At 47.4% G+C, this 23,644-nt stretch overlaps 1 protein-coding gene across 2 annotated transcripts in view; it reads right to left on the minus strand.

Annotated features, from left to right (window-relative positions):
- CCDC85C (coiled-coil domain containing 85C) overlaps positions 1-21,982 on the minus strand; it is a 199,354-nt gene extending 177,372 nt beyond the window's left edge. Inside the window, exon 1 of one of the 2 annotated variants that reach the window (XM_077323643.1) lies at positions 20,673-21,982. In XM_077323643.1, coding sequence (XP_077179758.1) covers positions 20,673-21,381 — 709 coding nt within the window. In that variant the 5' untranslated portion in view covers positions 21,382-21,982. The remainder of the gene's footprint in view (positions 1-20,672) is intronic. The other variant, XM_077323644.1, reaches the window with a different exon arrangement.
- Positions 21,983-23,644: the final 1,662 nt, after the last annotated feature.

A 23,644-nucleotide genomic window follows, 5' to 3' on the forward strand; every position in this document is an offset into this window, starting at 1 on the left:
GATGCTTCCCTCTTCCACCACCAGAGGGCTTTTTAAATATGGCTATAGCAGTATGTCAATTATATGTGGGGTTATGGCTGTAGCAGTATGTCAATTACATGTGGGGCTATGGCTGTAGCAGTATGTCAATTACATGTGGGGGCTATGGCTGTAGCAGTATGTCAATTACATGTGGGGGCTATGGCTGTAGAAGTATGTCAATTACATGTGGGGGCTATGGCTGTAGAAGTATGTCAATTACATGTGGGGGCTATGGCTGTAGAAGTATGTCAATTATATGTGGGGTTATGGCTGTAGCAGTATGTCAATTACATGTGGGGCTATGGCTGTAGCAGTATGTCAATTACATGCGGGGTATGGCTATAGAAGTATGTCAATTACATGTGGGTCTATGGCTGTAGCAGTATGTCAATTACATGTGGGAGTATGGCTATAGAAGTATGTCAATTACATGTGGGTCTATGGCTGTAGCAGTATGTCAATTACATGTGGGGGTATGGCTATAGAAGTATGTCAATTACATGCGGGGGTATGGCTATAGAGGTATGTCAATTCCATGTGGGGCTATAGCTGTAGCAGTATGTCAATTACATGTGGGGGTATGGCTATAGAAGTATGTCAATTACATGTGGGGGTATGGCTATAGAAGTATGCCAATTACATGTGGGGCTATGACTGTAGCAGTATGTCAATTACATGTGGGGGTATGGCTATAGAAGTATGTCAATTACATGTGGGGCTATGGCTGTAGCAGTATGTCAATTACATGTGGGGGTATGGCTATAGAAGCATGTAAATTACATGTGGGCTATTTGATAGCAAGGAGAGTGACCACTGGGGGATTGCTGTGAAGGACTCTGCATTCACAGCAATAATGAGGGCTCTTTTGATATATGGAAGGAGCCATTGTGGAATATTTCGAGGATTTATAAGTTTAATTTCCTTCAGTGGATAGATTCAAGTGGGGAGCCATGTTGTTCGGAAGCAGCAAAACAGTGGCCCCTTTAAGACCAACAAAGTCTTATTCATGGTATCAGCTTTCGTGTCCTTCCAATGACATTATCTCTGAGGAAGTGTGCATGCACACGAAGGCTCATACCTTGAATCTGCTAGTCTTAAAGGTGCCACCAGACTCTAGAATCGTTCTTTTCCTTCAGTGGAGCCACTGGACCATGTATTTCAGCATGTAGGGAATGCAAACTACTGCTGCTAAGCCTGCCATCTGTTTTGAACAGGTTACCAGAAAACAATAAATACCACTTCCACAGCTGCTCTCTCAGACATCCCTCTTCATGCGCTATCCAGCGAGTCTGAAATGAACCCTACCGAAGGAGGAGGAGGAGGAGTTGGTTCTTATATGCCGCTTTGAGAAGTCTCAAAGTGGCTTACAATCGCCTTCCCTTTCCTCTCCCCACAACAGACACCCTGTGAGGTGGGTGAGGCTGAGAGAGCACTGATAATTTCTGCTCGGTCAGAACAGCTTTATCAGTGCCGTGGCAAGCCCAAGGTCACCCAGCTGGATGCATGTGGAGGAGTGCAGAATTGAACCCGGCATGCCAGATTAGAAGTCCGCACTCCTAACCACTACACCAAAATTCCTTATCCCACCCCATGGCCATCTCATGCTGGTTCTTCCACTTTGCCTTCTGTCCTTGACTTTTCCTAGCGCTATTTCATTTCCCAGGGACTCTTCTCGTCTTCTCAGAATGTGATCAAAGAAAGATAGGCTCGGTTCAGGCATTTTAGCTTTTAGGGAGAGCTCAGGCTTGACTGAGAGGCCAGGTTTCAAATCCTCTTTCTGCCCTGCCATTACTAGGGGGGTCTCAAGCCAGTCACTGCTTTTCGGCCTAACCTACCTCGTCGCAGGGTTGTTGTGAAGGTCAGGCAGACAGACACTCCGCCATTTTGTTAACTGAACAGTGTGGCAGAGAAACAAACAGCCAATGCCCGGTTACAAGCAAACCTACCTTCTAAGACTACCCTAAACACTCCCCTGATTGATCTCCGTTGCTGCCATAAGCCAAAGAGCTGAAATCTACAAGAACAGCAATGTTAGAAACACTCTTCTGTGCACGCGCCCTATGCTCCCGTTTTGTACATGTGTTGGCATTTGCATTCCTTACCCTTTACCTCACAGGAATCGGAGTTCCTGTTGCGTGTGTCTGGGGAATGGAACGCATCCTGCCCTGTCTCCAAATGTCATCCTTTCCTTGTGGTTAACTCGCTTCAATTCATGAAACACTGGGCTGCCACAAACAGTTATGCAGAAAAGCTCTGCTGCGTGTGTAGCGAGGGGGGGGCGGGATTGCAAGAAGCAAGCGCTCCCAGGCACCGGAGCGCCAACGAGTCCACCCAGAGGAAGCTGACCCACTTCCACAAATAGATATCTGCCGGCAGAAAAAGCTGCATTGTCTCTGAGAATCTGTCTTCGCGCTGCTTACTGAGTTGTGAAGTCGGGGAAGAAGGCTTTTGCTCCATCTCCTGAATTAACCATTCCAACTAACACTTTTCCCTCCGTAGAAATCACTGAAGCATCAATATTCATGGGAGAGAATCTCCGGTCAAAAGGAAGTCTCAGAACAGTAGCAGTTCATAATTCTTCCCTCCCATCAAAAAAGCACTGATTATTTATGAATGGGATGGGAGGCATGACTGTCCTGTACACCAGCACTGGGCTGTTTTGCAGGATTTGATTCTTCTGTCCATCTCATGAGCAACGTTCCAGGTGGGTAGCTGTGTTGGTCTCCAGTCGAGGAACAAGATTCAAGCCCAAAAGCACCCTAAACGCATAGCCTGGAAATCTTGCCAGATTCAAGCCCAAAAGCACCTCATCACCTAGAAATTTTGTCGGAATTTAAGGCGCTGCTCAGATCTTGATGTCGTGACCAAACTAGGCATTACAGGAGCATACATGATGTTGCCTTATACCAAATCAGCTCACTGGGTCCATCAAAGAACTGTCTCCTCAGGTTGGCAGCAGTTCTCCAAGGTTCTAATAGATATATTTCACATCACCTACTACCTGGTTCTTTTAATTGGAGATGCCCGGAACTGAACCGGGAACCTTCCGCATCCAAAACAGTGGCTCTCCCACTGAGCCACAGCCCTCCTCATACTCTTCATTGGAAGTTCCCCTGGTTTCCTTTTCCATCTCAAGATCAAGCCAAGCATTCTGATCAGGGGGGCCAATAGCAAGTCCCAAGTACTGAATTGCATTTGGGACCTGGTATCGTCACCCACAGCATACACTCTCAGTGATTCTGTGGAGGAATTGCAAGGAAAACATATTCTTTCTTTTTTAAAATGAAAAACAGCCAGGGGGTGAGAGGGCAAAAACAGCAGGGTGGAAGGGATGTTTAGCCTCAGGCTACTTTTACAATTACCATTTACCAATTACCAAAGGCACTGGCAAACCACCCTGTATTGAGTCTGCCATGAAAACGCTAGAGGGCGTCACCCCAAGGGTCAGACATGACCCGGTGCTTGCACAGGGGATACCTTTACCTTTTACTTTCACAATAAATGAGCCTCTTGTGGCGCAGAGTGGTAAGGCAGCAGACATGCAGTCTGAAAGCTCTGCCCATGAGGCTGGGAGTTCAATCCCAGCAGCCAGCTCAAGGTTGACTCAGCCTTCCATCCTTCCGAGGTCGGTAAAATGAGTACCCAGCTTGCTGGGGGGTAAACGGTAATGACTGGGGAAGGGAATGGCAAACCACCCCGTATTTAGTCTGCCATGAAAACGCTAGAGGGCGTTACCCCAAGGGTCAGACATGACTCGGTGCTTGCATAGGGCATACCTTTACCTTTAATTCTACTTCTCACCCATTGCAAGGTTGCATTTCCACCTACAAAGATGGAGATACATCTTTTGTCACATGAATGTAAAATCAAATGGGGAGAGAGCAGATTTTGAGAATATTATTACTATTATTACTGGATTTTCATACTACGTTACTCCCGTAATGGGCTTGAGGCAATCAGGCATATGTCCAAAATGGACAATGACAGGCTGGAGTGGGTGGGTAGGGGGGGGGGCAGGTGGACATGTAAGCAGCTATGCTTCCCAACCATTTTCTATATGATTGCCCCACTTCCAGGGTTTCTCAAAGCCTGAAGAATACTTCAGGGGTTTCTCAATGGTTAAAAAGTGAGGAAAGATTGGCATAAGCAAAAGATCTCTCTGCTTACCTGTTGCTGGAGAACCAGTGATTGCTGTGAGATACTCTTGGGCTTGCTGGAGAGCCCAGAAGACAGAATGCTGGATAAGAAAGATGTAAGTATTTTAAGTATTTGAAAGGTTGTCACTTGGAGGAGGGCAGGATGCTGTTTCTGCTGGCTGCAGACGAGAGGACACGCAGTAATGGGTTTAAACTTCAAGTACAACGATATAGGCTAGATATCAGGAAAAAGTTTTTCACAGTCAGAGTAGTTCAGCAGTGGAATAGGCTGCCTAAGGAGGTGGTGAGCTCCCCCTCACTGGAAGTCTTCAAGCAAAGGTTGGATACACACTTTTCTTGGATGCTTTAGGATGCTTAGGGCTAATCCTGCGTTGAGCAGGGGGTTGGACTAGATGGCCTGTATGGCCCCTTCCAATTCTATGATTCTATGATTCTATGATTCTAAATCAGGACACGGCTGTTCACAGAACACTACAGGCAACCCTTGGAATATATTCTCAAGCAGGCATTTTAATACCTGCTACAATTCATCAACTCTATAGGCTACGTGGGTCTTAAGTGATTTATTGTTCTCCCTGCCAAACTCTCCATATGTGTGTGTATAAGTGCGTACACCCACGCTTAAACAAAACTCTATTTCCCTGACTCACAGTGCCACCTCTAGCAATCCTCGGCTTGCTCCAGATGCTTATGCTCCAAACTCTAGACCAAAACACTGTGTTCCAAGTTACCAATGAATTGAATCTTCTGTAATCACTCACGCTTCTGTAAGAGCCCCTGTCTTTGATGTGATTTTTGATTCCATCCTTTTACTTAAATTGCCCTGAACAGATATAGAAGAAGAAGAATTGGTTCTTATATGCCGCTTTTCTCTACCCAACGGCGCCTCAAAGCGGCTTACAATCGCTTTCCCTTTCCTCTCCCCACAACAGACACCCTGTAAGGTAGGTGAGGGTGAGAGAGCCCTTATATTACTGCCCAGTCTGAACAGCTTCATCAGTGCCGTGGCAAGCCCAAGGTCATCCAGCTGCCTGCATGTAGGGGAGGAGTGGGGAATCAAAGCCGGATCGCCAGATTAGAAGTCCACACTCCTAACCACTACACCAAGCTGGCTCTATACAACTATAACAGCATCAAATCCTCACCGGATTTCCTCAACTCCAGAAATCCTCAACTGATGCGAGGCTGGGAGGGGGGGGATATAGAGTCCTTCTCCAAAGTATGAAACGGAGATGCACCAAAATATTTTTACATGATGACAAAATTGGGAATGAGCATTCTGGGGGCAGGGGAGCCAGTAACGGGAAAGGAAATTCAAGTTGCAGGGGGAAACGCTAAGATAACAAAGACAGCCAATAAGGATTGCTAGAAACAGGCTTTTTCATAAATAGCATAGTCATTAAGGTTGCCAGAAACACACAAGATTACCATTGACGAAAATGGAAAGGCAGATTTTTAATTAAGGTTAGGTGCTGGAATATGTGGGTGCATCTGCGTTAGTCACACGTGTGCAAAGAGATGTCTGCACAAGGGCATTCATTTACAGTAAGCACAGAAAACGACAGACTTCCAGGCCGGAATTATCCAGCTTGCACACTGGAACTTTCAAGAAGTCCCTTTACAGTAGCAATACAGAGCGACAAAAGCTTGTGACAAAATCTTAGCACATCAGGGTGTTGCCCCAGGGCTGCAAGCTCTCTACCTCACGCTCTTCAATATTATGTTCAGAATGTGTAGAACATCTGGCACCTACCACCTACCACCTACTTAGAGAGACTTTCTTGGCAGTGACCTGACAATTCTAGAACTTCCTTTCCTGGACTTTTTTTGCATTGCTCATAAGTGCTGCAAGATATGGAGGAAAGATGTCAGTATGCCATTCTACAGATACTGACCAGTATGTGTCTATGTGTACCAGAAGTCATAGAATCATAGATTTGGAAGGGGCCATACAGGCCATCTAGTCCAACCCCCTGCTCAATGCAGGATCAGCCCAAAGCATCCAAGAAAACTGTGTATCCAACCTTTGCTTGAAGACTGCCAGTGAGGGGGAGTTCACCACCTCCTTAGGCAGCCTATTCCACTGCTGAACTACTCTGACTGTGAAAATGTTTTCCTGATATCTAGCCTATATCGTTGTACTTGTAGTTTAAACCCATTACTGCATGTGCTCTCCTCTGCAGCCAACAGGAACAGCATTCTGCCCTCCTCCAAATGACAACCTTTCAAAGAGGGCTATCATGTCCCTTCTCAGCCTCCTTTTCTCCAGGCTGAACATTCCCAAGTCCCTCAACCTATCTTCATAGGGCTTGGTCCCTTGGCCCCAGATCATCTTCATCACTCTCCTCTGTACCCTTTCAATTTTATCTACGTCCTTCTTGAAGTCTTTGGAGTTATGAGACTTGACAAAAGAGAAAGAAACTTATATATAATTTTAATGCTTTTAATTTTCAAAAACCCACATTTTTACCATCGCCCCCACCCCCGGGGAAATATCCACATGATAATTGCTGAGCTAGACCAAAGCCCACATCATGTCCCCTGTTGATCTTTCCAACCTCATTAAATCATCCCATCAAACACACACCATCGATTGCCGATGCCCTAATGAAAACAGAAAGACCTCATCTCGGCCACGTGCAGAATCAGTACAAACCCGGAGGCAACCGATATCTCCCTTTAAATAATGTTTCTATATGTCTGTTTATTGCATGACATTGTGCCCTATAGGTCTAGAAGTAACCATTTGCAAGTGGGAAATCAATAGCACCAGTAACGATCTTCCACCTTCCTAACCATCGAGAGGACGATCCTTCTTCTGCCCAACCAGATAGCCATGACGGGCTATTACAGTAGACATATCCGTCAATAGAGCAATTGCCAAGATACAAATTACAGCAGGTTTCCGCTCCAGTGGCTTACATACAGTCCGGCCCGCCGGAGTTCGTAAGATTACTCACCATGTGGTAAAATGACACAGGTCAGGGCAGAGCCAGGCACAGAGAATGGCTACCATAGACAAGGGTAAGGCCGTTTAGGACTAAAAAATGAGCAGGTACCCAATTAGCAGAATGGCAATAGTGGGAGGCAACAAAGGGAGGCTTTAGTTTCCTGGCGTTGCTCATGAAGAGAGCCCACAGCTCAGTGGAAGAGCATTGCATGCTGAAGGTCCGTTCTCCAGGAAAAAGGGGCAGGTAGCAGGTGATGAAAAAGAATTCTACCAGCGACTGCCAGTCAGAGTGGGTAACCTTGACTTTGAAAGAACCTTGACTCAGTAAAGTGTCCAGTTGAAAGGTAGCAAACCTCTGAATCGAAGGATTCCTTCTGCACAACTATTTTAGAGGTATACCTTTGAGGAGGGTTGAGTGGAAGAGCCTCTTCTTGTCATGCAGAAGGTCTCAGGTTCAATTCCTGGAATCTCCAGTTAATAGTACCAAGGAGTAAATTATGTGAAAGACCTTTACATGAAACCCCGGAGAGCTGCTTTACATGAAACCCTGGAGAGCTGTGAGTATACAATACTAATTTTGATGGACCAATTGTCTGGTCCAGTATAAAGCAGAAGAAGAGGAGGAAGAAGAGTTGGCTTTCACTATGTGAATGAGTCTTAAAGTGGTTTACAATCGCCTTTCCCTTCCTCTCCCCATAACAGACACCCTGTGAGGTAGGTGGGGCTGAGGGAACCCTGACAGAACTGCTCTGTGAGAACAGCTCTAACAGGACAGTGACTAGCCCAAAGTCACCCAAGCTGGCTGCACATGGAGGAGCGAGGAATCAAACCCAGCTCACCAGATTAGGAGGCCGCTGCACTACACCAAATAGCTTCCTATGCGTCCTTGTGAAGCCTCCCTGCCACTCCCCTCCTGCCCTCAATGCAGTGAACAATGCCCTCTGCTCAAGGGTAGCCAAACTGTGGCTCTCCAGAAATCCATGGACTACAATTCCCATGAGCCCCTGCCAGCATGCTGCTGGCAGGAGCTCATGGAAATTGTAGTCCATGGACCTCTGGAGGGCTACAGTTTGGCCACCCCTGAGTAGGTTAAGCTGAAGGAAACACCATCTTTCGAGTCCAGCTCTGCCACCATCACATTGGCTCTCAACCTATTTCCCTACTAATCATAATAGGCAAGCTTCCATTTCTTCTCCGCCTACAGGGTGCACTGTAAGGATCACGGACTGCAATTCTCCTGGAATATATACTAAATGTTTTGGTATTATGGGATTCCCAACCTAATGCTGCTGTTTGGGTCTTCAGTTAGTGCAACCTTCTGACCTACTAGGACAGTGGTTCTTAACGTGGGCGTCTAGGCCCCTTTAGGGGTCGCGTCAGGGCAAGCAACTTGGCTGGGTGGGTCCCATCCTTGCAAGGCCCAACAGCCTTGCAGGGTAGATAGAGACAGAGCATTCATCTGTCTGGAGCAGAGGAAAAGATCAGCATGGTAGGACAAGATGCAGAACTGAACTGAGAAACCCTGGGGGGAAAAACAATTTATGTGGTTTAAAAAATCCTGGAAGAGGACATCTCATCTCAGTCTGGGTCAAGCTAAAATATGTGTAAAGTTAAGCCGATTTGAGTTCCTTCCGTTGGATATTAGTCCCCTCAGTGGAAACCACAGTGGAAACTCCCTGAAAATCCAGCCCTGAGATAAACTGGACAGGATATCCAGAAATGACTGGGAAAGCCATGATTTTGATTATTTTCAGCCTTTCAGATTAGGGGCTGGTTGCTTTTAAGCGTAGTTTGCCCTCAGACTTGACCTGCAAAAGGGTTTCTGGTCAGTCCCCAGAAATTGAAATAAGGGCTCCAAACAAAATACCTTAGAGTCATGGAAACCTATCCTGGGAGCCTGAAGTCACTGAAAGGCCAAGGTAATGTTTAAGCCTCCTTTTGGCTGAATGTTCAGATATGAGAAATGCACATTCCTCTATCACAGCACATTCTCTGTCACCAGCTCTATTATTAAATCTATTAGCTGATAGTCACCGAGGTCTAGGTAAAAAACAGCTTTTTTGTTCATGTTTTATGTTGGCTTAATGCAAGAAATTTAAACTTTAGGGCTGCTTTCTGGACATAACTGCACATGTCCTTCATTTTCATGCGGGAGGTCTCTCAGAAAACACTTTCCATACAACTATCATTATTTAACTGCAAAGTCTCTCACTAAAGATGCCATCTAAGAAGATGGAACTAGCCAGCATGGTGTAGCAGTCAGAAGAACAGCCTTTCTCAACTTTTTCACCATTGAGAAACCCCCGAAACATTCTTCAGGCTTGTTTTATTCTCTAGGATAACTATTCGTCATCTATGTGAAACAGGTTGCTGGACTAAATTAACCATCTTTCCAATCCAAAGAGGCCGTTCTTAAGTTTGGGTAGTATGAGAAACCCCTGAAGCATTATTCAGACTGCAAGAAACCCCAGAAGTGGCACAATCATGTAGAAGATGGTTGGGAAGCAGAGCTGTAAATATGCCCATCTAGGGCCCCTCCCCACCCCCTCCAGTCTCATCACGGACTATGGGGAGGGGGGTCGACATGACCATATATCAGGCTTTAGGGCTGTGCGTGGCGGCATCCAAATCGGCCTGGAACAGCTGATTTGGATGCCGCCGCGCACAACCCTGTTCTCAACCAGGGTTTCTTGATGGCCCTGGGAGAGTATCCCAAAATGGGTGTGAATTCATTTTCAATATATTTTTAAAATCTGTTAAATAAATATTCGAGTGATATGACTGTGTATCGGGTTTTATGACCATTATCGTAGAGAGAAAAACAAATGGCATAGAGGTCAAGGCCTATCCTTGATGTTGCCATTCGAATTTGGGATTCACAGGTTTACTGCTTCTGAATATGGAAGTTGTCATAGACAGATACACCTTCCATGCATTTGGTTAACCCCTTTTCAAAGCCATCTATGTTGGTGGCAATCACGCTAGGAAAAGTTGAAAGTAGAAGGCAAAGGAGAAAGACCCAGCTTGAGAAGTAATGACTCAGTCAAGGATGCCACAGCCCTCAGTTTGCAAGACCTGTTAATAGGATATTTTGAAAGCCATTAATTCGTAGGGCTGTCTAAGTTGGAAACAACTTCACAGCAAGTAGCAAGCACACATAAGTGGGGCTATCCCTGTATCTACTGGCAGTAAAATCCACAATTTAATTGTTTAATTTAATTTAATAATTAATAATAATAAATTGTGGCAGTAAAATTCACAATTTAATTTAATTACTCACCTTTGTTTGGATCCGTCGCCCATTAACTTCATTGGGTGCACCTCAATGCTAGTTATAATGAGAATTAAAAAAAAACTCTCCAAGGTTCTTTATGACAACATAACATAACATACTAATAATAGTATAATATCCTTCATTTTGCAGATGGGTCAAGAAACCAACAAAGAGCTTGCCTGAAATCTATGCTGCTTTTTAACCACAGCGCCCCAAAAATACCTAAAAGCATCAAGGGAAATACTGGATCCATAAATTTCCCATAACCAATATATCTGTCATTCCTTGTATTTATCTGCTTAAAAAAAACCAATTTAATATGTCTTATTGTCGACAGCTGCATTGTAGCAGAATATACATATATTTAATATAAATGTATATAGTTTTTTTAAAAAAACAAATAACCAAACAGGTTTTAGTACTTGTGAAATACAACAATTCCACTCTGAGAGCTCACCATTTAAAAACTGAAATCCACAAAACAGACTCATGAGGAGAACACAAAGAAGGGAGCGAAAAGAAGCAGATAATAAGCTGACAAGACAGAATTTTAAAGCAGTGAACTAAAAGTCAGGGGAGGAAATGAAGGCGAGATGGCGTTCCCACCAGCTTTATCTTCCCACATGCTGTTACACAGGGGAGCTGAGAAGAACAGCAACTGCAAGGCCAAGAGAAGATAGGAAGCGTGACCTTTCCTGTTCTGCTGACACTCTTAGCCCTTCCAGGAAGGGTTAATAACAGCGCTAGGCCTCAAACGCACCAGCACTGGATGCGCACATGATTGGATATTGTGCTACTGAATCACTGGTCGATTTTTATTTTTTGCCTGGATAGGAAAAAAACCCAGGAAGTAAGTGATAACAGGAGCACAATATTCCCTGATGATCTTATCTAGGCATACAAAAAAAGGAGTGCAATCATATTTCTATCATATTTCTCACATCAGAGGAGGAGGAGGAGGGAGAGATCAGCAATTTCTCTGAGCTCTTTGGAGAAAGATATCTCACAGATCTTGACCTTGGGCTGTGCTTACAAAGGCCTCTCTTAAAACACATTTACCATCTAAAAGCCAGCTTGGTGTAGTGGTTAGGAGTGAGGACTTCTAATCTGGCAAGGTGGGTTTGATTCCCTGGTCCCCCGCATGGAGCCAGCTGGGTGACCTTGAGCTCACCAGGGCACTGATAAAGTTCTTCTGACTGAGCAGTAATATCAGGGCTCTCTTAGCCTCATCTCCCTCACAGGGTGTCTGTTGTGGGGAGAGGAAAGGAAGGGGATTGAAAACCACTTTGTGACTACCTCTGGTAGAAAAAAGTGGCATATAAGAACCAACTCTTCTTCTTCTTCAGTAATATCAGGACTCTCTCGGCCTCACCTCCTTCACAGAGTATCTGTTGTGAGGAGAGGAAAGGGAAGGTGAATGTAAGCTGCTTTGAGCCTCCTTTGGGTAGAAAAAAGCGGCATAAAAGAACCAACTCTTCTTCTTCTTCTAAGAGGGTGAGAGCAGGGGTCCTCAAACTACGGCCCGCGGGCCAAATCCGGCCCCCGGACGATTTTTATCTGGCCCGCCGGGTGTTTTTCCCTCTAGCCGCCTGTCAGCAGCCGACTCCCTGCGGTGCGCATGTGTGAAATTTGAGCTGCAATCTCTGAGTCCCGCCTTTTCTCCGTCTCTTCATTCTTCCTCTGTCTCTGGCGTGATTGGAGGGATAACGAGTGTGCCTGTGGAAAGCCAGCGGCTGCCTGATCGAGGTTAAAAACAAGCTAGGATTTTTTTTTTTACGTTAGGAGAGCCTTTTTTCTTAAGTTGGTTAGTTGGCTTGAGCTTAGAGTAGCAACAGGAAAATGAGGTTTACAAAGCAGCGCAGGGTCTGCAGCGCACAGCGGCTGCCTTAGAAAAACTGCTCTTGCAAGGATTTTAATCTTTACCCCCCCCCCACCTTCCCGTCGGATCTCTTTTGCCAAGCTCTTTTTGCTGCCTTCCTCCGAAGAGAGACCCGCCCCCCCACCACGTTAAAACAATTAGGATTTTTTTTTAACATAAGGAGAGCCTTTTTTTGAAGTTGGTTAGTTGGTTGGGGTGGTTTCTAGGTGGGTGGCATAACAATGATAATGCAAATTGTCAGTGCTCAGAGGAAATGCAAATGGTCAGTGCTCAGTGTTATTGCATGGGAACTTAATCCAGCTCTGCAGACAGCGAAGGAGTAGGAAACCCAATTTAATTGACAGTAGAAGAAGAAGAAGAGTTGGCTCTTATATGCCGCTTTTCTTTACCTGAAGGAATCTGAAGCGGCTTACAATCCCCTTCCCTTCCCCACAACAGACACCCTGTGAGGGAGGTGAGGCTGAGAGAGCCCTGAGATTACTGAAGAAGAAGAGTTGGTTCTTCTATGCTGCTTTTCTCTACCCAAAGGAGTCTCAAAGTGGCTTACAGTCACCTTCCCTTTCCTCTCCCCACAACAGACACCCTGTGAGGGAGGGGATGATGAGAGAGCCCTGATATTACTGAAGGAGAAGAAGAGTTGGTTCTTATATGCCGCTTTTCTCTACCCGAAGGAGACTCAAAGTGGCTTACGGCCGCCTTCCCTTTCCTCTCCCCACAACAGACACCCTGTGAGGTGGGTGAGACTGAGAGAGCCCTGAGATTCATGCTCGGTCAGATCAGCCTTTATCAGTGCTGTGGTGAGCCCAAGGTGGCTGGCTGCATGTGGGGAGTGCAGAATTGAACCTGGCATGCCAGATTAGAAGTCCACACTCCTAACCACTACACCAAACTGCAATATTCTGATTGCTATTCAGTTGTGTATGATGTTGTATGCTGTGTGCTGTGTAAGCCCTGGTTCACACTGTTGTGATCTCTGAGCAGTGCGAGTTCAGCCATGTGCTTGTATGGCTGAACTCACATTAAATTTGGAAGAAAAAAGGCATATGTGCCTTCTTTTTTCCTGCAGTGGAATCTGATTGCATGGGTCTTAATCTCACCTATGCAATCAGATTCCTATGCGAGTTCACAAATCGCAGTGCAGTTTGCACAGGGTAGTGTGAACTGGAATGGTGGTGGAGGGACCGACTCTGTAATTGTGCCGGTTCCCACACCACACCAGTTTGAGCCTGAAATAAAAGTGGAGTTCCACCAATATGGGCACTGGTGAGGCTTCTTCATTTTATCTTCAAAATAAGATATGTGCAGTATACATAGGAAATTGTTCAGTTTTTTTTAAAAAAAAACGATAGTCCGGCCCTCCAATGGTCTGAGGGACAGTGAACTGGCCCCCTGTTTTAAAAGTTTGAGGACCCCTGGGTGAGAGCCTGCCACCTGGCAGTTTCAAGCTTGCCAAGGCAAAAATAGACCTGGCACCCAAACACCTGTGGTGCTGAGCTACAAAACCATTCAGATGGAAAGGGCGCACCTCCCAGGACATTCAAAAATACCTTTCTGCACTCCCCACCCTCTTCCAGTGTGCATCTGCACTTTCCTCACTATCTTTCAATCAAAACCATTGAGGTAAAACGCAGAATCTTAAATTCTGCTAAGATTCTGAATGCGTTTATTTAGCTAAATGTCACAAAGACACCCAGACGTGTTGGATTATGCACTTTCAATGTGCTTTTGCAGCTGGATTTTCCTGTGTGAAACACAAGTCACAAACTGAATTGAGAGGGGAAAAGAAAATAAAGCAACTCCTAGCCCCAAACTCAAAGACAGACGGGTCCCCCACCTCCATTTGCAATCCAAAGGAAACACACCAATCTGGCCGCATCAAACTTTCCCACTGTCAGTCAAAAACAGCACTGCGAAGAAGTCCCACTTGTATATGTGCTCAGAGTCTTTCCCAAAAGCACTTAAGACCAACTGCGCCAAATGCCGATGCTTATCCGAAAACAGCTCCCGAAGTCTGTAAAATTAAAAAAGGCCACACAGACATTCTCCACCTACTCGCTCCAGATCGGGTTTTACAGGGAAGCCCTGAGCATAGACATCTCTCCAATCTCTACCAACATGAAATCCATACAGGACTTATCACAGAGCCGTACACTGGTTCCAGCGACCTTAGGGTGCCTGTCGCTAGACGCCCAGAAAGCACAGCAGCCCTCCTGGGGGGGGGGGGAGGGAGGGGACATTTTGGCTAGCGTCCAAGGAGCTCTCTTCCCACACAGACCGCCAAGAAAGGGGAGGACCGCTGGACTTGCACACATGAGCAGATTATTACAAAGCTCAGGGAATCCATTGTTTGCCATGCAAGTTATTCTAATGGTGTTCTCAAGCAGACGCTGAAGGCCGGTTCAGAAAACCCTTTCAGAGGGGCAAAATGGGGAGGGGCGGAACCCATTTGCAGTTCTGTGTGACTGCCTCACTGCATGACCCCCCTACTATATATTTCATAGAGTTGCCAGCTCTGGGTTGGGAGATACTAGAGATTTAAGGAACGGAGCCTGGGAGGGGAGGGGCATCAGTGGAGTCTGGTGCCGTAAAGTCCACCTCCAAAAGTAACCATTTTCTCCCAAGGAACTGATCTCTGCCACCTAGAGAAGAGCTGTAATTGCAGGGTATCTCCAGTCACCCCCTGGAGGCTGGCAACCCTACACTTGACCGTCTACCACTAGATAAAAGAAAGGTGTTTTATTTTCAATCGTTTCAAGGCAGGAGAATCACAGCATCTCAAGCATGCAGGATAGCCAACCTCCAGATGGCATCTGAAGATTTCCCAGTTTGCCTAGGGGGGGAGGGCTGCTTTAGAGTGTGGACTCTATATGTGCTCCCTTTCCCAAACCTCCCCTTCCCCAGGCTCCATCCTAGGGTTGCCAGATTCCCCCCCCCCAATCCCTGGCAGGACACAGGGCACAGATCCACGTTGCAAAACTCCTGAAAATTTGGGAGTGGAGGGCAGAGATCCCAGTGGGGTACACTACCATAGAGCCCACCCCAAAACATCTATTTTCACCAGGGGGACTGATCTCTGTAGTCTGGAGATGGCCTATAATTCCAGGGGCTCCCCCGGTCCCACCTGGAGCCAGGCATTCCTACTCAACACCCAAAACTCCCAGTTTCTGCTATTGGCATTCAGTAACTGGGACGAATATTAAAATCTGGGGTGGGGGAGGAGAGAAGAAGAGAGGCACAGGATTGATTTTTAAAGTTAGCCTGTTTTATTTGCAAACTGCTTCGATCAGCAAATAAAAGGGGTATAGAAACACAGTGATTTTTTTTTTAAGCCTCTTCAGGGCGATAGGTCGGATCAGGTGATACGGACACGTTCTTATAAAACCCTCTGGCTCAGACTTGCTCACAAGCCAGGACTCCGGGCATATTTGCTCTTGCTAGCTGCAGCCAGCTTTGCCCGAACAAGGGTGGTGCCCAACAGGAAGTCAGACGATACGTCCTGAAATCTTTCTCTTCTGCTTACCAGCCCTTGAGAAAGACGATCAGACTCAAAACTTGTATATTCTTTGTCATGCAACCACGTTCCTCAAGGATGTTTTCAGAATCCATTACTTGGAACACATGCCATTAAAGCCCCCAAAATAGTTCCTCATGCGAGATGAGATCCAACACGTCATTGTGGTTAGAGTGCCACACTACAGACCTGGGAGAATCCAGTTCGAATCTATACTCCAATATGGAAGCTTGCTGGGTGGCCTCAGGCCACACACTCTCTCAGCCCGACCCACCTCACAGGGCTATCGCAAGGATAAAAATGGAGACTTTTGTACGCTGCTTCAGGTCCCCACCGGGGAAAAAGATGGGATGTAAATAAAGCAAATACATAAATGGACCAAAGAGCATTAGTAAAAAAGAGACAACTAGAAGATTAAGTTCCGCCATTATGCACACATTCAGGATATCCTTTGCGACCCACTTGGGCACAGAGAGACCACCATAGTAATGACCATGGGCTAGTCACAGTTCTCCTTAAAGTTGTTCTCACAGAGCAGTCCTGTCAGAGCCCCATCTACCTCACAGGGTGTCTGTTGTGGGGAGAGGAAGGGAAGGCAACTGTAAGCCACTTTGAGACTCCTTCAGGCAGCAAAAAGCGGGGTATAAAAACCAGCTCTCCTTCTTCTGTGTAGCATGTGCTATTTTCCCCTGGGCAGAGTAGCACCAGAAACTGAATACAGCCCACATTCTCCGAGTTAAATGGCTGCATGGGCAGACACCAGATTTTACATACAACTTGACCAGAGCTGCAGTACATATTACACATTGACACAGGAATTTCACTCAAATGGCTTCCCCGTGGTACCTCTTCCTGGTTGTAATAGTTAGAATGCTCGATACCTGAATCAGGCCCAACCCACTAAGAGTTTCCCAACCCTGGTCAGAGGTCACCAGGAAGAGTGTGATCACGTGACACCCTTAAGACACATATGTATTACTCTAGAGTACAGGTGATTCAGTTTTGAGACCATGTTGTCATGACATCCCTACAGGAAAGCCATTGAGGAAAGATCCTTGAAAATGAAATAAAATCCAGAGGTTGTTCTGGCTGGACTCCAAGGAATAGAAAAAGTTTTGAGAGTTGATAATTAACTTGAATACTTAATTCACCTCCTTCCCTGTTTTCTCGCTTCATGTAGGGTTGTCAGGTCCCTCGACCACCAGTGGGAGATGAAGGGGTAGGATCACCAGACCAATGTTGGGAGACTCCTGGAGATTTGAGGATGGAGCCTGCAGAGGACAGGGACCTGGAGTACAATGCCATAAAGTCCACCCTCTAAAGCAGCCATTTCTTCTTGGAGAACTTATCTCTGTAGGCCAGAGTTAAACTCTAATTCTGGGGGAATCCCCAGGTGCCACCTGGAGGCTGGCATCCCTACTTCAGTGATGTAGCCTCTCTGTTCCTTCATGAATGTTCCTTCATTCATTCTCTGCTCTCTCATTGCCTCTCAAAATAATAAGAGAACAGAGAAGATCTCAGTTGCCAAATGATGTCATGACCATCCCAACCCTCCACTATAAGACAGGGGAGGTTGGACGGCCCAAGAGGGGAAAGCTTAAGCAAGTTACCACGCAAGCATCCATATCACGTTGGCATTCCCCTAGTAAGGAGCAGCTGGCCTCCCACCACGCAGATCAGAGCGTATTTCAAGGCCTGTAAAGTAGCTTTTAGCAGTCGGCTCATAATGCTGCTGATTACGGTGAAAAATAAGGCTGATATGCAGCCTTATCCATTTAACTGCATTCCTCATCAGTGTTACACTCTTCTAAACCCATTGATTGAGAAGGGTGTAAGGTTGCTACTCCTGAATGTGAAACGAGTCTTCCATAAAGAGCTCTTTTTATTGGGATCAGGGACCAACAACGTTATCTGTCATGCTCTGTATTCAGTTTCGATGAATCCATGCAAAGTTCATCCATGGTGGGGGGGGGGGAATGTTACATAAAACCAGTTTGGTATACTGAGTGTCAAGGCTAGAATCTGGGAGCCCCCAATTCTACCCCTTGCCCAAGGGAATAGCCACCCCTCCTTTTATTGGTACAACTCTGTGAGGTTGGCTAGGCAGAGAAAATGTGAATAGCCCAAGGTACACTCAGTGAGATGTCATTTTCCACTGAATTTTGCCTTCTCAGAATGTGACCAGAAGTACAATGCCAGAGTTTGGTCATTTTAGTTTCTCGGGAGAATTCGGGTTTAATCTGTGAAAATGCGAGGTTAACAAACAATACATTTCATTCTCAGAACATCACAAAATATTTTCTATGGAACCAGGGGGGGGGGGGACTGAATATACAACCTCCACTCTCATACATGGCACAAATATGCACATGGAAGTCAATGGCTGAGTCAGCCAAGAATTCTCAAAAAGCTGATCTTAACCCTGGGAGATTTCCAGAGGTTGCCTGAATTTAGGCAGAACAGGAAATTGCACATTCTACCTTCTGGGGTCCCTGCTACTCCTGCCTCCTATAGAGGACCTTTGGGGGGGCAGCAATAATAAAGTTGATAAGCTCCAACTCCGCTGTGCATTCCCACCAGAAAAGTTTACAAAATGAAGCTGTACAGCAGAGAATAAGAAAAGAAATCTGTGCCATCACACACAGAGAAAACTACTGCAGGATCTAAGACCCCCCCCCCCCAAAAAAAACCACCCTCACAAAACTGGACTTTCTATCACCGCAACCAAAACCCTTTGCATATAATTGCAGGCATGAAGCCCTCTAGGGAGGTTTCTACATAAAGGAAATTGTTTGCAGTGGGTAGAGGTGACAGGATAACACTCAGCCTACCCAGGGCTACAAAGGACAGCTCCAGCACCCAACCTGTCTCTCTCATTTTCTCTGTGAACTGTGCCTCAAGGCTGTATTACGTCACACAGGGGCTGTAGTATAAAACAGGCGCTTTCCCAGCTGGATCCAGAACATCCCATGTTCTAACACCAACATATTTTCATGGGGTTGTTACAAGGAGTACAATGCTGCTTTGGGATCTTCTGGAAAGGAAATCCAGAGACTCTTTGCTTCCCAAATGTCAAAAGGGGACTTTACAATCACCGTCAAAATGAAACAAAGTAAGTAACTGCTTTTCAGCAAAGTCTCTGGATCTTCTACCTTTTCCAGGTTGCCTCACCTGTCTAACCCGAAAGTTGGCCCTGCTCCATGGAGGGGGATGTCCAAGGAACTCTAATGTACACCAGTACAGAAATCACAGTCCTAGCTGGGGTCACTTGGGAATTGTCCCTCTGAAGCTAGTAGAGCTTCCTTCTAAGTACACATGTTCAGGCTGGATGGGACAAAAAAGACCATCTGATATCATATGACGCTAACGACAACATCGAATTTCACTTCCTGGACTTTGCTCACGGTCGTTGGAAGTATCCAGACAATGGCCACCCTCATCTCAACAAGGCTCTCTTTCCATGGATATAGACACCATGAGCAAACAATTCAGGAGGTTTTCCTTGGCCCAGGTTCAGCAGCTTGGGTTGGGGCAAGAAGGAAATCAAGTTCCAGCCGTTTCTTGCATGCGATATCACAGACAGACACACATTCCCTTGACCCCGTTGTCAGACCGCCTAACTAAGCCCTGTCAGACCGCCCAGCCAAGCTTTCAAAACGATACGCACTGGAAAGGTAAACAGATATTCAAAAGCAGATCAAATGCATGATGGGGCTCAATAACTGTGACGTCAACCGCTTGAAATACTTCCATGGATCCATGATTAAGCCACCTAACGAATGGCAGAACTATGAGCCGGCAATGAGACAGAGCAGCAACAAAAAAAGTAAGAATGAATATCCTACTGGTCATAATGCTTTGACAGTGGCTCTGCTCAAAGAGACCGATTCCCGTTCCAGCAAGAACACCATGCAACAAACAGGTATGACTTATCCAGAGGGGGCGAGAGGAAGAATTACAGAGTTGTCCCCAGAACCTCAACCATGATTTTTAGTCAGAGATGAAAAGCGGGGAAAGGCCAAAGAGGAGGAGGTGGCTTTAAATCACACAGGGAACATTTCAACGTACCCTAAGTTCAGTAACAGCAACAAGCGTTAAGTTATCAGCAAAATCAATTCAGTATGATAAAGAAGGCCACTGCCTGGCTGGCCTCCAACAGGTCAACCTTTCATCCCTGTGACCCACACTCACAAAGATCATCTCGAAATCTCCATAGCAGCCCCGGCCCCAAAGCAGTTTCATGAATGTTAATGAACCGAGGCCCCTGCAGACAAGACCCTCCCCCTTCCTTTTTTTAAAACACAGTGAAGCCTCGACAGCATGGAACACTGGGGGTGCAATCTGCCCAAAGCTGCCCAGGAGAACCTGCAGACACCTACTGCTGAAAAGCCCAAGTCCTAGAGCAGCACGGCTGATGTCTACTAGCCAAAAAGGTGCTGTCATTGGGGTGCTGAAGGCATTACTCCAAAGCAGACACGTGTAATGCAAGGGTCACACATGCCCATGTGCTCTGTGTTAACTAAAGCAGAGCTACCAACACCAGCCTGCTTCCATGCTCCCCAGAATTCGTTATGGGCTAGAATCCCATAAATATGCATTGGAAGCATGTGCACATGTGTCATTAATGCAGTAGAGTTGCCCCATAACAACCCTGCCATCCCAGGCAAACCAGCCGAATTATTAGCAAGTCAGGGAATGTTCAAGGGCGTTAACACGACAACGAACCCGAAGGAAGACACAATACATCAAGTAAGCCAGGATGGTCCATCAAGGCTTGGTCTAAACTACAATCCCAGCTGGTTGGACCCCTTATCACAAAGCCTGTACTCTTTTTCCCAGTGAAGAAACAACAGGATGGGTGAATTGGAAACAGAACTTACCATTGAGTCCATTGGGGATGCTCCTGTGGTGAAGGGGTGCGGAGAGATCATCCATAGACCTCCTGATAGCTCCAGCTTTGTTCTCAGCAGGTTTGTGATGGTGAAGGTGGTGGTGGTGATGGTCCGGACTCCCTGCACTGCCAGTGCTGGAGGTACTACTCCCGTCCCCGACATCTCGGGTCCCCGAACCCCCATTCAGGTTGGTGAGACTGGCCTGGCTGTCTATGGAGCTTCGGGATCCGGCCCCATTCCTCTCTTCATCCAACATCAGGACAATCTCTTTCAGCTCCACGTTTTCCCGCATGAGGGACTCCTGCTTAGCCTCCAGCTCCTTTAGCTTCTGCTGGTACATCCCCACCTCCTTCCACATCACGCCTGCGGTGTGCCGGCCAAACCTCTGCCATTCCCTAGAGAGCTTTTTGCCCTTCTGCCTGTCATCGTCCAAGAAGCAGCAGAGCTCCCTCAGTTCATGGTTGTCGTCTTGCAACTTCTGGTTGACCTCCTTCAGGCCCCTGATCTCGTGCAGGTGGAGCTGCAGCCTCCGGTTGACGTCCTTCATCAAGTTGCTGTGCTCCACCATCAGGTTCATCTTCTCGTTCTCCACTTTCTTCAGCCTTTTCACCAGCTCCTCCTTGCTCCACCGCAACATGTCTTCTTCGGTCATTTTGGTCAAGTCCTCCTTCGACCCCTCTACTGAATTCTTTGCCATGTTGACGCAACCACCCTCTTTTTAAAAAAACGACTTCTTTCCCCCCCACAAAAAAAATATATATGTATTTTTCCAATTCAAAGTCTAAAATCTATTGCAACATTGTGGTCTGTCTTTTCCTCCCTCCAAAAAAAAAAAGCTATAATTGTTCGGGAAGGGCAAGATAAAGAAGCCCCGTGGATCCACGCAGATGTCTCAGAGGCGCCTTCCTCTCCGCAACTCCCATGCTTTCCAAAAGACAGCCAGTGAAACAAAAAAAACCCAAATCTTTGGAAGGATCCAGCCTCAGGCTTGGCCGCGAGCCGCGCAGGAGACGCCCGCGAGCAACTGACCCCGTGCGGATCAGCGCGCAGCCGGAATCCCCCCGAGCAACCTGCTCAGAAGATCCCGGGCGATCCAGCACCGGTCCCGCCGACTTCCAAAGAGCCGGGCCACGGAATCCGGAGGGGCCAAAGCCGCGCGGCGACACCGGCCCTTTCTCCTCCTCCTCGCCCACCCGTTCAGCGGCGGGAGCCCCCTTCTGCAAAGCGGCGCGGCAGTGCCAGGCGCTGCGAGGTGAGAAAGCGCGTCCCTTCACGGGAGCGACCCTCCGCAAGCAGCCCGGCGGCTCCGGCGCAGAGAGAGCCTGAACCAGGCGCCGCCTCCTGGGCGGGAGGAGGAGGAGGCGGAGGAGGAGGACGAAGGGCGCTCGGGGTGCCGCGACCGCTGCGCGCAGAAGGAGGACCGACGGCAGGCGCTCCCCGGGCCGAGGACTGACTGACTGACTGACTGACTGACTCCTCCGGCAGCCCCTCCTCCTCCGACTGCCTCGCGCGGGGAAACCGGGGCGGATTCGGGGGCCGGGCCCGTCCCCCCGCCGCCCGCTGATTGGCCTGCGCCGCGCCCCGCCTCTGTGGCAGGTTGCGTGCGCTTCCCGCCTCCCCGGCTCAGGTTACCGGGGAGAAGACGCCGCGCCGGCCGGGCAGCCAATGGGCGGCCGCGGAGGCGCCTTTCGAAAAAGCAGGTACCCGAGCGGGGGGGGGGGGGGGCGGGGAGGTGGAGAGAGGCCGCCCTTAAAGGAGCCGCGCGCCCAGCCTGCCTGCGCCCGCCGGAGACGGAGAGGGGGGCCGGCGCCCCTTTTGCCTGCCTTTGGGGAAAGCCGCCTCTGGACCGCCCCTGTTAACCCAGGATCCATCTAGCCATCCTTCGAGCATCTATCTATCTAACCATCCATCCATCATATTTCGGTCAGTTAGCACAGGGGTAGTCAACCTGTGGTCCTCCAGATGTCCATGGACTACAATTCCCATGAGCCCCTGCCAGCGTTCGCTGGCAGGGGCTCATGAGAACTGTAGTCCATGGACATCTGGAGGACCACAGGTTGACTACCCCTGATTTAGCAATCATCTTCTATCTATCTACCCACCTATTACCTTTCTACCTTTCTACCTTTCTATCATCTAGCAATCAACTCTCTATAATCAATCAATGATCTTTCTCTCTTCTCTTTCGATCATTTCTGTCATCTAACAATCATCTTTCTATAATCTGTCAATCAAACTTCGATCACCTATCAACCCACCTATCAATCATCTTTCATCTCTCTATGATCTCTCTATGATCTTTCTATCATCTAGCAATCAACTCCATGTCATCGCACCGGTGGTCCATCTAGTTCAACATCCTGCCTCACACACCGTGACCCGACCGGCTGCCCTGGATGGCTAAAAAGGAGGGCATAGACACTAAGGCCTTCCCCTCATGTTGCCTCCTAGCACCGGTACTGAGTGATTTCCTGCCTTTGGAAGTGGATGTTTCCTTTAGTCATCACAGCTCAAAGCGATTGATGGATTTTGCCTGTTTTGCTCTAACAAATACACAATGCAGTCCTAGGAAGAGCGGCAGCCTTCTAAGCCCCTTGACCTTCATGGATTTAGAAACATCCAAGCCTTCCGTAAGATTGCACTGTGAATATGGCCCTCCCTCTGGCATTTGACCTTGGACACACTCTGAGCATTTACACACACAGGATCACAAGATTACCTTGTCAGCAGTTCTAGAGGTGGGAGGGGGCCATGCTCTCCAGTAGTCTCCTGTTAAAGATTACCGTGAGTGGATTTGAGGGCCGTAGTATAGCGGAGGAGCTTACAGGATGCTAGCAGAGAGCCAAGAAATCTCTGGTTCTATTCTTGAGCCCTACGGGGACCCTTCAAGGATAAGGCAAGCTGCTCTCATTCAGCTCCAGCCCTTCAAGACAAAGAACAGTAATACTAGTCTACTTCAG

This window comes from Paroedura picta, chromosome 2 (assembly GCF_049243985.1).
Source record: "Paroedura picta isolate Pp20150507F chromosome 2, Ppicta_v3.0, whole genome shotgun sequence".
NCBI lineage: Eukaryota > Metazoa > Chordata > Lepidosauria > Squamata > Gekkonidae > Paroedura > Paroedura picta.